This window comes from Pseudoliparis swirei, chromosome 9, assembly GCF_029220125.1.
Source record: "Pseudoliparis swirei isolate HS2019 ecotype Mariana Trench chromosome 9, NWPU_hadal_v1, whole genome shotgun sequence".
Taxonomy (NCBI): Eukaryota; Metazoa; Chordata; class Actinopteri; order Perciformes; family Liparidae; genus Pseudoliparis; species Pseudoliparis swirei.
In genome coordinates, this window is record NC_079396.1 from 17133609 (window position 1) to 17147754 (window position 14146).

The 14146-nt window shown below is 39.9% G+C and overlaps 1 protein-coding gene across 1 annotated transcript; it reads right to left on the reverse strand.

Moving 5' to 3' along the window:
* Positions 1-1501: 1501 nt before the first annotated feature.
* On the reverse strand, positions 1502-12652 carry pan2 (poly(A) specific ribonuclease subunit PAN2). The gene is made up of 25 exons (XM_056422155.1): positions 12615-12652; positions 11860-12159; positions 11582-11751; positions 11337-11457; positions 10381-10458; positions 10024-10294; positions 9044-9389; positions 7823-7919; positions 7503-7622; positions 7273-7392; positions 7027-7155; positions 6738-6937; positions 6484-6632; positions 6212-6318; positions 6027-6125; positions 5814-5905; positions 5350-5494; positions 5107-5244; positions 4967-5026; positions 4796-4886; positions 4560-4717; positions 4015-4158; positions 3353-3532; positions 3170-3263; positions 1502-2104 (listed from the first exon to the last, which is right to left on the reverse strand). Exons 2-25 carry the CDS (start codon positions 12139-12141, stop codon positions 1884-1886), a joined length of 3612 nt encoding a protein of 1203 aa, XP_056278130.1. The 5' UTR covers positions 12142-12159; positions 12615-12652; the 3' UTR covers positions 1502-1883.
* Between the last annotated feature and the right edge of the window lie 1494 nt (positions 12653-14146).

A 14146-nucleotide genomic window follows, 5' to 3' on the forward strand; every position in this document is an offset into this window, starting at 1 on the left:
TGAAGCCGAGGTAACGGTGGGGTCTTCCAGCTGCAGTAATTCATCAACATAACAGTAACTAAGTACATTTACTTTTCATATTTTTTATGATGTACTATATAAGGATATCATTTTGAGATTTCCTTGAGACAAACTAGATAATGACTTCAATGTTTATCAGGACATAATATACTATGTTTTTGTGACTTAAATACCATATTGACTTCTTAAGACATACTATACGATGACCTTTTATGATATACTTTAAGGATTTTTATTTTTTTAATACTGGACTGACCTTTTAATGATTTGCATGGAACTATAATTCTATTTTTATCTTTTTACACACTATACTCGTGACATTTTATGACCTATAACTTTTGTATGTCTTTTCATGACCTACATCACTTTTACATAATATGGTATAAATGATACCATTACCCATGTCCTGACAGAATCAACTGTTTTTATCACATACTTTACTAACTCATGATTTCTATCACATACTATAGAATTACATTATGACCACCTATTGTCTTAATATTGTTTATGACTTACTAGACAACTTTGACATACTATAGTATGGTGTTGATTGACTTTTGGCAAATGATATTATGGGGGATCAGTTTTTATGGCATATTAAACTTTTGTGAAATTGACACTTTACTCATTTTTTATATTTACTATAGTATGTTGTTTATTTTAGAACATACAATACTATGACTTTTTAGGTAAATGGACTTGTGCTTTTCTAGTCTTCCGACAATGCAAACACTTCAGTCATTCACTCTTTTACAGCGACACAGCCAGCAGAGGGCAGCTTCACTCAAGAGAATGTTCAAATGTGATTTGAGAGGTTCGGTGGAGGATGGCCTTAGTCATCTCTTCCTTAAGATCTCTTCCTGAAGTAACTAACTAAAACAATTTTATGTTTTATGTTTACTTGTACTCTGAAGTAAAAGTCCTTCGTTTATAATTCTAAAGGGAAAAAAGTATCAAAAGTTAAAATACTACAAAAATGTCTCCATCGGCCTAACCTATAATTATCATAAAATACCTTGTCTAATTGAGACGTATGAGCATCATTTTACTCTATTTACAGTTGAGTGAAAAGTAACTAACTCAAATGTAGTGGAGTAAATAGTACAATATTTCCCTCCGTTGTGGCGTTTCACTGCTGTAGGGTTATTTCAAAACATCGGACTGTTTCCCTTGATAATAATTTGTTTAGATTTATTTAGGTTGCAACAAACCGATGTCGACAGAAGGTCGTGTTGAGGATGTGGCTGCAAACGGAAAGATCCAGGAGGGGAATTCGACTATGATCGTTCGTAGGAGATCCTAATTGATCTTCACCAATTAGTCAGCAGTTTGTTATGAGTGTTAGGTGACTAAGAATGTCTTAGCTTGAGGACGGCGCTACAGCAAAGCAGACAAATCAAATTAACTGTTGAATTTGAATAGACTTCTCAGAAATAACATGTTATTGTAAAATGTATTTTCCACTATGAAACAACGCATCTTCTCGTGCGCATACGTTTATTTATTTACATGCACCAAAAAAAGCAAGTTGTATTCTGTTTTTTTTTAAAAGGGCAAAAACATACAATACAAATGTCCTTTTTCCAAAAACTGTTCCAGGACACAAAGTAAAAATGTTGACATGATTAAAACTGCTTCGTCGCCTCGCTGGAGTGGACTGCACAGGCAACAGAGACCTTCATGTACAATGTACGCAATGCAAAAAGAGTACAAAATATGGCACTAACTGAACTAGCAGATGTCAATCAAAACTCTCCAGAGGGACGAATGTCACGGTGCAGCTTGAAGGAAGGAGAGTGATTTTAATTCACTCAGAAGTTTCTCATGAACTCCTTATTACATCATTAACATCAGCATTTGATTCAGTGTTGCGTCATACTTTTTGGGCTACCATGACCATCTCCTGTTTCCGTTTCCGGGACTTTCCAGTCCAGCTGGCGACCTTTTTCGTAGAGTCCCTTCAGGACCTTCCTCACTTCGTCGCTCCCCCCGATGCGACTCAGCTCCAGGTGCTTCCTGTACAGCTGCAGAGCGGTGCGCGCATCCTCAATGCTGTCGTGGGTTTCTCCCTGGATGTTGAGTTCTAGGAGCAAAGAGAGATAAGGACATTCAGGCTGCATCTCAACAATGACGCATCAGTTTACAAAGCTCATATCGTGCATGTTATACATTTCACTGTAACTATTGTTTCTGTTTATTGTTTATCGTGTCTGTCTGCTTGTTAAAGTCTCTCTTTCTTTGCACTGGAACTTAGCTACCATGCAGTACAACAATACAGTATCCTCTTATCTTAACTGCATTTGACCAGCTGATGTTGAAGCTACCTTGAGATCAGAAACATTAGATCAATTCATCATTGGGAGCAGTCGTGCGTGTGTTCATTTGCGCCGGCCCTGCCTCTGTGCTGCCGTCACTTTTTTGTTTTCGCCATAAAAAATGATCCAACAACAGATTTTCTTGATCGCTTTGCGACAGCAGAAACAAACTCAAAACAAAACAACACACTACGACATTCTAATATTAGTATTTATTGGGAGTCACATGTCTTTCTATGGATGCAGCTGGGTTTTTGGTCTCTACCAACTCTTTAGCTGCTAAATGCCTATTATGAACTATTCATACACTCTGTCATATTCATTGAATGTATTTTAACTCTAAATCTGTCCTTCTGTACACATTACATCTATTGCACCTGTCCATCCTGGAGAGGGATCCTCCTCTGTTGCTCTCCTGCAGGTTTCTTCCCTTTTCCCCCCTGAAGGGTTATTTGGGAGTTTTTCCTGGTCCGATGTCAGGTTTTGGGACTCGGATGTCTATGTGTACAGATTGTAAAGCACTCCGAAACAAATTTGTAATTTGTGAAATTGGGCTATACAAATAAACTGAATTGAATTAAATGCTCCACTATGTTCACCAGCTGAATCAAACCAACTCTCCGTGCAGCAGGAATGAAATGGAACGGGGAAGTTGTCGCGCAGAAAAACTAAACGATGATCTGAAAGATGCTTCAAAGCTCCATAAAGTTGAAGGAACTGTAGTTGGGTGATCATTCTCTGATTTGTCATTACGAGCCAACTCTTCCACATTACATGTAAACGTGTGATCTGTTAAATATGTCAGAATACCGATCATAGGCATCTTAACTTACCTAGAAAGTACCAGGCGAGAAATCTCAGCGAAATCATCCTTTTGCGGGGTAAATGGAACAGGTAGACGGTGTCGACGACTTGGTCTTTCAGAACCTTAAAAACAGCAAATAAACAGACGTAAGTAACCTGTGTTTCATCATTTTATGTATGCACTACCAGACTAAGTGTGTGCAATAACATACCAGTAAATTAATAACCCGGAAGTCCTTGGGTAAACCGTGACCAACAAAACGAACTCCTGTGTCAATGAGGAAGCGCAGCTTTAAGTAAGTGGACTTCAGTGTCGTCAAATGCTTTGAAGAAATCTTTGCATCCAGGTCTCCTGGTTTGATGCCGGAATATTGTGTCAAATAGTCGACCACCTGGAAGAAGAGCCATTCAGAAGTGTTAGGGGTCTATAGCAAGAGTGGCTACTTCACAAGTTATAAAAAGCACTTCATGTTTGACCTTGCAGCTTTCATCACAACTAATAAACACGGTTTTTCCTATCAAGTTAGAAGACAGTACTCAGTTTAGCTGCTTGTCTAACAAGGGACGAGTGATCAATCATCAATATTTAAGCACAATTAAAGATCAGGACAATTTCTGTGACGCTTACTTTTTGGGCAGCAGGAATTGAAAAGTAAACAAAATAAAACAGTTCAACCTCTGTTAATGAAAAGCTCAACTTTCCAGAATCTCTTGATCTGCAGTCTTCTTCTTGAATGAACTTGTAACAGGGATCGTGATCGGGAGGGTCATCCCTGGGTAATAGTTTATTTGTCCGGTGCATCATGTTTCTATGACATTCAACACTGCGGTTACGTTAATGGATGTTCCCCCTCCACCGCTGTTTGACACTCACCTGCTCCTGAGTGGATATGTAGTCATCAATGAAGGGAACGCCCTCGTTGGGGCCCTGACCCCTCACACAGGTGATCCTGGCCACAGACATCTGACTGGGCTTGATGGTCGACTTGGTGCCGTCACTGCGAAGCTCGGCCTCTTCCTGCAAACACACAGACATGATGTTTCTTCAAGGTGTCTTACCACATGAAGATTACTTGACAATAACAAACAGTATTAGTATGAGTGTCATCACACTGTTCAATATGGAAATAGTTAGATTACACAAATAATAATAATACTCTACGCATCGTTTCCATTGAGCTAAACCTCGTAAGACTTATCTTGTGTTTCACAATATATCAGGACAATATTTGTCTTTTATTAAACTAGTATGTTCATGTCTGATTCACCTCCTGACATATATATATTTGAGAAACACAATCAAAGACATCTAAATGATTCATTAATTATCCACAGCTTGACAGGAACCATGTTCTATCTGAGTAACCCGTGTAACCTGGTTTCTGGTAAACAAACAGTGGCATTAGAACCCAGACACACCTGGTTGAGGGTGACAAACTCGGCGTCCAACCCCACCAATTCACCAGCCTGCGGCATCTCGCTGACCATGAGGGGGATGAAAGTGGCGTGACTCTTCCTCTGCTTCCGAGCCAACGAGGCCTCCGTCAGCAGCACGCTGGCGTCTATGGGATTTTTAACTGGAGACAAACCTCAAAGCATGAGCGAATAAATGAATGAAAAAGTAAATTCACCAGATTTGTTGTCCTAAAACTTACTGCGGAGGTCGTATTTGGTGTGGTAGTTCCTCTTGGCATAATACAGGATGCCTGGCACTTTCCAGCTCACATCAAACTGGGCAGCTTCAGTCTTTGACAAAAAACAACATAATACTTTAACACGACTGGAAACATGTCGTCTCATTAGAATAAATTAAATCAAATATTCACCTTGTCAATTGGCTCAATCAAGAAATCGTTGAAGAGGTACCACTGCTGATGTGTGACTCCCTGAAACAGGCCGAGTAGAACCTCAACGTCACTTTCTCTGAACATTGCAGGAGCCGTTCTCTGTTTGACTATTTTCTCACCTCTTTTCTTTGATGGTAGGTCTCTCCTACTTTGATGTGTGCAACCAAATTTCCACCTGTGCGAGCATCCAGGATGTGAGGCACCGTGACCACCAAGTCGTAGACCGAAGCGCCTTCCTCCTCTTCCTCAGTACTTAACTGTTAGGAGACCATGTAACAACTTGTTAGTTACATGTAAATCTTTACACACAAGCTCAATCCAAGATTCAAAATCTGTGTTTAATGAAGACCCTTCTCCTTCACCTCCTCTCCTTCCGGCCAGCTGCCGATCTCCAGTCCCTGACTTTTGCTGATGGACATCTTGAGCGACGGCGGGATCCAGACGTGTCGCAGATCCTCCGCTTTCGGGTCAAATGTGATACCATCCATATTGCAAGTGCCCTCCCCGCTGCATGGGAGGTAAAGTGCCAATAAAGTCAATAAATCAATTCATGAAAACAAAATTGAGTATTAATTGTCCAAATCATTTTTGACAAACATGTGAGCTTTTCAAATGTAAGATTGGCTGCTCCTCTCTCTTTTATATCATTTTGGACTCAAGCTATTTAAAGACTTCTGGGGAAATTGCGATGGGCAAAACAACTATATTCTTTCTGATGTTTTATAGATGAAACCGTTCATTCTATCATTAATCAAAACCATGAATTGACAACAGAAATAATAACGATGCAAAACTAATAATTATAATATGTCAAAAGAGATCTTACTCCAAGCACCACTCGGTGGGCATAGGCGGGGGGGGGTCTTTAGTTTTGGCAGGTTCCATTTTTTCTTTCTGCATGGCCTTATTGAAGGCATACTGTGGAGAAAAACAAACCAGTTACGTAATGTATTTATCTACCGACAACTATGTTATGAATTATATAACGTGTGTTTGAAAAAGTCGGGATGGAAATAAAACCAAAATTTGTGTCATTTACCTCGGCCTGAACCTTCCAGAATTCAGCCTCTTTAGCACTGTTTACCTCACAGTTGATGGCCAGAACATCTGGGAGACATCTAATGTTGCGTGTCTGCACCTAAAGTGGCACACAGAAACAATCGTGACGCAAAGAAGACGACAACAGTATAAATATGATGTGCCTAAATGGGAGCTGTAACTCACTGTGGGTTGATACTTCTCACAGTTTTCACACCACGCCTGGGTGCTCTGCTCCAGACAGATGCTTTTCTTCAAGATCCCAGCAAAGTCGTATTCTTTTATTGTTTTTTCTGTCGAGTCAAAGTGAGAGGAGTACATTTTCAACAGTTAACTACTATTTTTTACTTTTAATTGGCCACAGATTATCCATACACTTGTCTTTCAGAGCCAAGCTTGAAGAACATGATAGTGGCACTAGTCGACCTATAAACAGTGAAAGAGTATGCTGAACTCACCTTGAGAATTCTGTTCCGGGTAGTGCATGGTGAACAGCAGCGAGAGGGAGGAGCGGACCGTCTCCTTGCCACAGCGACACAGGCTGCTGTTCTCAACTTCACATCCGAATAGTTTTCCGATGGCGGACTCACCAGAAGAACCCAGAGAACTGCATAAATGCGTCAGACACATCAGTGATCATCTTCACACCTTCTCTAAACTGTACCGAGAATACCTGCGGACTCTGTTTTGTATTTCTGTGGGCTGCTCTGACCTGCTGCTGGCTCCCCTGTAGGCCTGTGGGCCCTCCTGCTCCTGCGTCTCCTGGTGGAGCTGAGTGAGGATGAAGCGATTCCAACTCTGGATTAAGCGACCGAGTCTGGCCTTCCCCGTTTGCTCGTCTGAGTCCGCGAGGATTAGACCCAGCGCTGAGGCTTCTGGGATGGTACGAAACGCTCGGAGGAAGTTACTGGCCTTGAGGAGTTGCAGAGGTCGGATTAGGAAATCTACACGATACAATAAACGTATCTCGTATGTTTAGAGGAACATGAACAAACAGCTACCTGACATGGATCTCCTCGTGACAAGTCCAACATGTGGAAGAGGAAGCCAAGCTCACAGGCCAAACAAAACTCCTTCTGGCACAAATGATTTTGCACTAGATTCCGGATTGGCTCCAGGAAATATAGCACCTAACGGACCAACACAGAGACAGGAGAACAACAACTGAGGTCAAAGAAAACAACAACTTTTAAAGAATCTCTCAAAAACAAAACCAACATTCACTAGAAACCTTCCTAGTTTCTTACCTGGATCATGCAGTTGCAGTAGGCATTGGGGATGTGAGGCTCCAGACCAGCAAACAAGGTTCTGTTGTAATGTTTGAAGTCAAAGTCTTCCAGTCCAAGTTTAGAGTATTTAATTGTGACCTGATCCAACACACAAATCAAACATATTTTTATACACAGCAGAGAGGATTTTTTTTTTTTTTTTTAACAGCCCTTTTACATGAAAACCATGATAAAATGCTGAATCCAACCTTTCTGTACTTTTTGGGCACCATGTAAAGGTGTGGCTCTTCATCACGTCCAAGTGGTGATTCAGGGATCTGGTTGTAATTTTCATAATCAAGCTCCACATCTTTAATTTGGTAAGGAACCTGAAATAAGACAGGATATAAATGTTAGATCATTGAAATATATATATATGAATGTGACACTGAACACAGTAAAAAGATGTTGTTTTCTAAACCTGAATATAGTGAAATGACACAATACTAAGGTTGTTCACATAATGGGTTTTGTTGCATTTTGACGACTTTAAAACAATGAAAGGCTACTTTGTGTGTTTTTGACATGCCTGGTTCCGAGGGCGGGTACGAGGATTTGCTGCATAGCCAATGAACCCAACAGTTTTCATGGCACGCAGGATTTCTGGGTCTACGGGAGGAGCTCGTCTGTTGGGAAGAACAAAAGGATGTATTCATAACGAGTGATATCGGAGATGGATTCTTACTTTTTGAATTTTCTCTGATGTACGAGAACACAGTTTACGGGTCATGGGCAATTAGTCTGTTGTCATCCAAGCCAAAGTTCACTAATTAATTGTATGTTTCATTAATTTGAAGCAATTTCAAGTTTCAAGTGAAAAGAAAATTACACTGTAATTCAAATCAAAGACTAATATAATTGTAAATGTATTAATAAAGCCAAAGGCTATCGCCTTTATTTTAATTTAACTTTAATGTAATTGTAAAGTAAGGAAAGTATCCTTTAATAAATGGGAGTATTTCAGCAAAAAACAAGAAACACTAGGCAAATGATGCAACACTGCTAGCTTTTTCTTTTAATACTAAAAGAACGAGTACCATATGACTGCACTGAGTAATGAGACACTTTGAGACTAATTTGTAATGTTAATATCGTAACATTCACATTTTTGTCATATTTGCCAAAAACGAATTATTTTTTTAATCCGAGATTTTATAACCCATTAATTGGTGATGTAATATGTGATGCGTCTCAGTCTGGCCGCTCAAATAGTGTTTCACATTGTTTCATATGTGACTCACTGACACAAAGGAACACTGACATCACTTCAGGAGAATGCACACTGCAGAAAAGGGGAAGGAATAAGTTCCTAACGGTGACGGTCGGCAGTAAAATTATATTTCATATTTTAATAAAACTAGTGAAGTTGTTTATTTCTGCTATTGTCAACAAATCCCATGGAAAAACAAAATCCACATTACGTTCATCCGTTTCAGTACTTTCCAACTTCCTTGTCTTGTATGTGGCACTCAGTCCCAAGTTGATGGTTTCCACTGAAGACATGAATCTTTAAAAAGCTACTCGCAAATATTGGTAACCTTTTTAACAGAGAATAAATGTATTTCCTGAAACAGCTGGGAGTAAATGGTGTATTTGCTGGGAAAAATGTTCTGCCGCAATAATTGTACTTGTTTGAAAAGGTTTGTGGACAACAATATCTCTATTGTGCAGAGGAATAATGTTAATGTTGTTGCCATTACCGGTTATTACTTTACAGCTGGGGTAAAGACACGGTACTTGTGACTGTTACCTTGGGCTGGGTGTAGCCTTTGCTGGGGACCAGTCCGACAGCAGATGCTCTGTGCTGGTCAGCGGCGTGGGGATAATCGAGAGGGGCAGCAGATCGTGGTTCCAGTCCAACTGAGGCAGCGTGTCAACAAGGCAAGGCAGAGCAAACTCTGTCTCCCGGGAGTAGTCATTAAATGAAACCTCTGGAGCATCAGACCACAGGTGCACACATCCCCCAGAGTCCCCGAAGGCCAAGGCTTGTTTGCTGGACGATACGTCAAAACTCATGAGCAGCTGGCCCCCGGTGTTGACATGAAAAATATCCGCCATATTGGCCAGACCAGTGGGCTCACAGAACTGGCATTGACCTGGACAAAGAAACAGGAGGTGGAACATTATTCTCAAGCTGAGGAAAAATGTTCACTCAATGAGCTAAATACTGGTAGATGTAGCCTGGATAATCCTTCTTAGGTAACACTATTTAGAAAAAGGTCGACAAACAAACAAACTACAGCAGAAGAGTGCAGTACACATTTTAGCCACATGGAGGAGTCTAAATGTTGTAAATGTTCGGACAATTGTAGCCTTCTCATAACGCTGCAGCTAAAATGCAAAGCAAGCATAAATGCTGTTTGTTTTACTGATGAGAAGAACAAACAAGAGCCTGTTAACTTCATCCAAAATAATGTATTTGGTCTCATTCATAAATATTTTTTGTATTATAACATACATAAAATAAAGTTGTAATTTATCAAATGTATACATCTTGGAAGTGGCTGATTTACCTATTCAAGATTATATAAGGGGATGCAGAAATGGCAAGTAAAATAGTCAGGCTTGACACACAAATGTGCTTTTCTCTCGATTGATAGATAAAGCCTGTTGTGAATTGGCTTCAGATGGTTTGTCATTTTCAAAAAGTCAGTTCCCAGAAAAAGGTTTGGGAAACAGTTGACGAGAGAAAAGTTTTATGAGGATGACCCCACATTCCCCGGCTGATACCTGTCTGTGAGATGATCGCCAGGCGTGACGTGTAGGTCGGAATGAAGCGCAAGAACAGGGGGTCCACATGCACCTGAAGTGGCGTTACTGCTCGCATCATACGGAGGTCATACACCATGAGGAATCGGTCGCATGCCAACCCATTCATTCCTCGGCTGGAGAATCCGCACGCAGCCAGAAGGTTTCCATGAACGTCAAAGTCTGAAAGGCTGCCGGAGAATGCATCAAACTCGTGCTCCGTTTTGAAGCTACGCAAATCCCGAAGGGTGATCTGTTTATAAGCAGAGAGTGAATGGGAGTGTTGTGTAGGTCAGAAAAATAATCTTTCACAAACGGATTTGATCAAGTCAATCTTACCTTGCCAGAAGTGTGTCCACAGTAGAAGAAACGACCAGTTTGGCGCATTATTGCCACTCCAGGCACATCAACAGAGAACTGACAAGAACACAGGTCAAGAAAATAAACAGTCAATCACTTGCTTATATGTTATTTGATCTATAGCAGGGGTCACTAACACGCAGACCACGGTCCGGTCTAGGGTCCAGAATTAATAATAAACACACCAACCAATAACACGCGTTGTAACTCATCTCACGTGATCCTACTCAGGCAATCAAATATGTGTATTTTGATAATCGTTGCCCTCGACATGAGTGCCATATTCACACACACAGGAGTGACAGGAGAGCGACCTGATAGTTGGGAAAGGTACGAGTCAAAGAAGTGATTTAATTAGGCGCTCCAAAAAGAGAAATGTGGACAGCTTAACCCGAGCCTTTAACCAAATATGGACTGAGTCTTTTATTATTATATATATAAAGTAATATAATATCTTGGCTCCTTTTGATTGACATTGCTTGATGCCAAATCAGCTGAATTAAAGCAGCAGGACTAGTCAGTTCAATTATTGTTTCTAAAATTAAATACTTTATTTTAAGTCACATTTTTCCAAAGCTTTTCAGTTTTAAATGCAGCCTTTAAATAAGAGAATATACTGTATTTGTTATTAGAGTACGTATTATTTAGAATTAATCCAGTTAAACTGTAAATCTGTAATAATAAATGTGGTTCTTTATTTAATTTGACGATCATACAGACTTTAATACAACTGTTGACTACTTCAATACATATGGCACAAAATTATAGGGGCACATTTGACATTATTGTGATGTTCCAGACCTTTGCATCAGGAAATTCTCTTCAACTGGACCTCGCTGAATTTTAGTTGCATAGCCCTGATCTATCGTGACACATTTTACCATGTGGTCCAGTGCTGTATGCATAGATTGTTGTGGGTATTGATAATCGCTCACCTTTTGGGTTTCTTGAACCGTATTCAAGTCAAGTTCAACTGCGTAGTTTTGCAATCCACCCATGAGCACAGTGTTGTTATCAGTCATGAGGAGACTGTGCATATCAGCTCCTTCATCCAATCTGGAATGTACACATATGCAATAATTAATGATGTGAGCAAATACAATATTGTGCGACTGCAGTTTGTCAACAAACTATCTGAGCACAAGAGCAGTCGTCCCTGTCAATACTTTGTGACACTTACGGGTAATCGAACATAACAAGGCCCCCACGAGAGTGGCATTTGAGGTTACACTTCGAAAGGAACAGGACGCCTGTTTCCAAACTGTGAATGTGTCGGATGTCGTCTGACGCATGCGCTTGGAAAGAAGAATGGCGACCCATTGTCGGTCCAAAGAATGAGGTTACGTGACCCTAAAGAGAATGATTAAAGAAATCTGATGAAATGACATTACACTGAAGGCAGACTGTGCAGGGTGTACTTGGCCACTATTTTCCATCATAATCACAACATCATCTTACTCTGTGGTTTCCCATCCAGAGCATTTCCTCCTGTAGATCAAAATGTGTTGCTGTGACTGGGATGCCAACTTCTGAAACGGCACTGTGTAGTTCAGAAAACATCCCTTCCATGAGGTGCACATCATCGGGGACGGACACGGCTAGTCCCTCTGGGTCGAGCTCCACCCCCTGCAGTAAACTGGGGTTGAGGTGGGGGTCCATGGAGGGCTCCATCACCGCCTCCAGAGTCCCGTGAAGGCTGGATGGGTACTCACCCATCCCAGCGTCGTCAAAGTTCATCATGAGCAGCTTAAAATCAACCTGCAGATGAAAAACAACTCGTGTAAATAAATAATGATACCACCCTATTCCATAGGTTACATCTGGTTCAATTCCTTATGTGTTCTTATTAAACCAATCTCAAGTATCGATCCACATATACAGGCTTGTTTTAACGTTCGCTATCAGTAGCTAGCTTCTATCGGTATATATAACTGTTCAAAACAGTCTCCGAAAACAAATATAGTATGTATTACTGAAATGTGTCCACGTGACAGACAGATGAGTTCAGTGCTTTACTCCCAAGAGCGTGGACGGTTCACTAACGTTAGTTAGCTAGCTGCTAACTTGGCTAAAGTTAGCACGAACCAGACAACAACTGACGCCACGTGCACATTTCGTCCGTTCTTAGACTCACGATACCCTCGATAATGAAGAGTGTATTTTTAATGAATACCTAAAATAATTGTATATGTCAATATAAAGTTTAAACCGACCTCTTCTTGTGACAAGACCGGAGTCCATGCTCACTTCATTGACAACAACAACACACAATACCAAACGAAACACTTCCGGAGCAAACATGGGTGCGTTCAAGAGCCGCAGTGTTTGTGAGTGTTCATAAATTGGGTAATTAAATTCACACTGCAGTTAAGTGATATTTCACATTTTCATTTTATGATCATCTGTACCTCCACTGCACTAAATGTTGACTGTTTACTCCCAACATGTATCTGACAACATTATGTCAAGAGAGTAAATACTTTACAAACTCTAAAAAATCAATAATCTTAATAATAAATAAAACATGTAGCTGTCAATTCAGGACATATGTACTTTTAGAGGATTTTTACTTGTAATGGAGTATTTGTACACCTTGGTTTTGCTACCTTGATTAGCGGAGACAAAACAAACATGAGCAAGGATGCTATTCCAACACTGGTGTACTTGATGTTTTTTGTGGCTCAGGTTAAAATATAAAGAATGTGAGTTGTGCAGCTCAGTATCTTGATCGATTCCATGCCTAATGATTTATGTCCATGTGGACATATTCACTTTGTGTCGTGGGGCAAGAAGTACATGTGTGGAGGTTGAGGCAGTGAGTGAACGTCTGACTTTAAGTTCTGAGATTTCCTGCTATTGCTAACCGGATGAATCCAGTCATGGACTTAACACTACACATATTACCTTTCATACTAAGATAGTCCATGCGCAACATCTCGGTGATTGTCCCGTAAAAGTGATCAATTGAGCAACATTTGTTTTTTTTAATTGAAGGATTAGAAGGCTATCAGTCCTCTTTCCACCTTTACCAATATTTTAAATGAATACATAAAAGACAAGAGATTACACTTCCTTACTCTGTTTGAACATACTTTGTATTGCACTGAGTCAGTTACAGACGTATTACCACAATAACGAACGTAAATGGGAAGGATTAAGGAAGCAGAAAAATATCTTAATCCTTCCCATGTAATTTCCTTCCTCTGTAAAACCAAATTTCAGTTGAAAGGCAAAGGGTTTTCTCTACACAAGAGGGGCAGATTGTTGACACAGATGGAAAGTTTGTGCAATCTGTGAGGAGAATTAAATTCATTATCGCCCTGAATTCTAAAGGTTAATCTCACTTCCTTGACGCAGACATCGACGTGAAACCTGATTATAGGACAGATTGTGTTAATTGATGTGTGTCACACTAGTGTTTATTATCACACACACTTGAGTTGTATCACAGGTGTAAATAATTTTAGATAAGAATATTGAATATATGTCGTAAAATCAATCCTAAATTGAGATCAGGAAAATATATTAAATTAAAAAAGTAGAAGAATATTTAAATATAGTCATACACGGTTAATTTAACTTTACCAATTACAACACAAACACAAAATCATTGTCTTTTTCAGTGGTGGAAAGTAACTTAGTTTATTTACACAAGATCCGTATAATTATGTATTGTACTCCATTCATTGACAGTTAGCTACTTTTTACACATAAAAACATGCTATGCTGACGTATGATGCAGTAT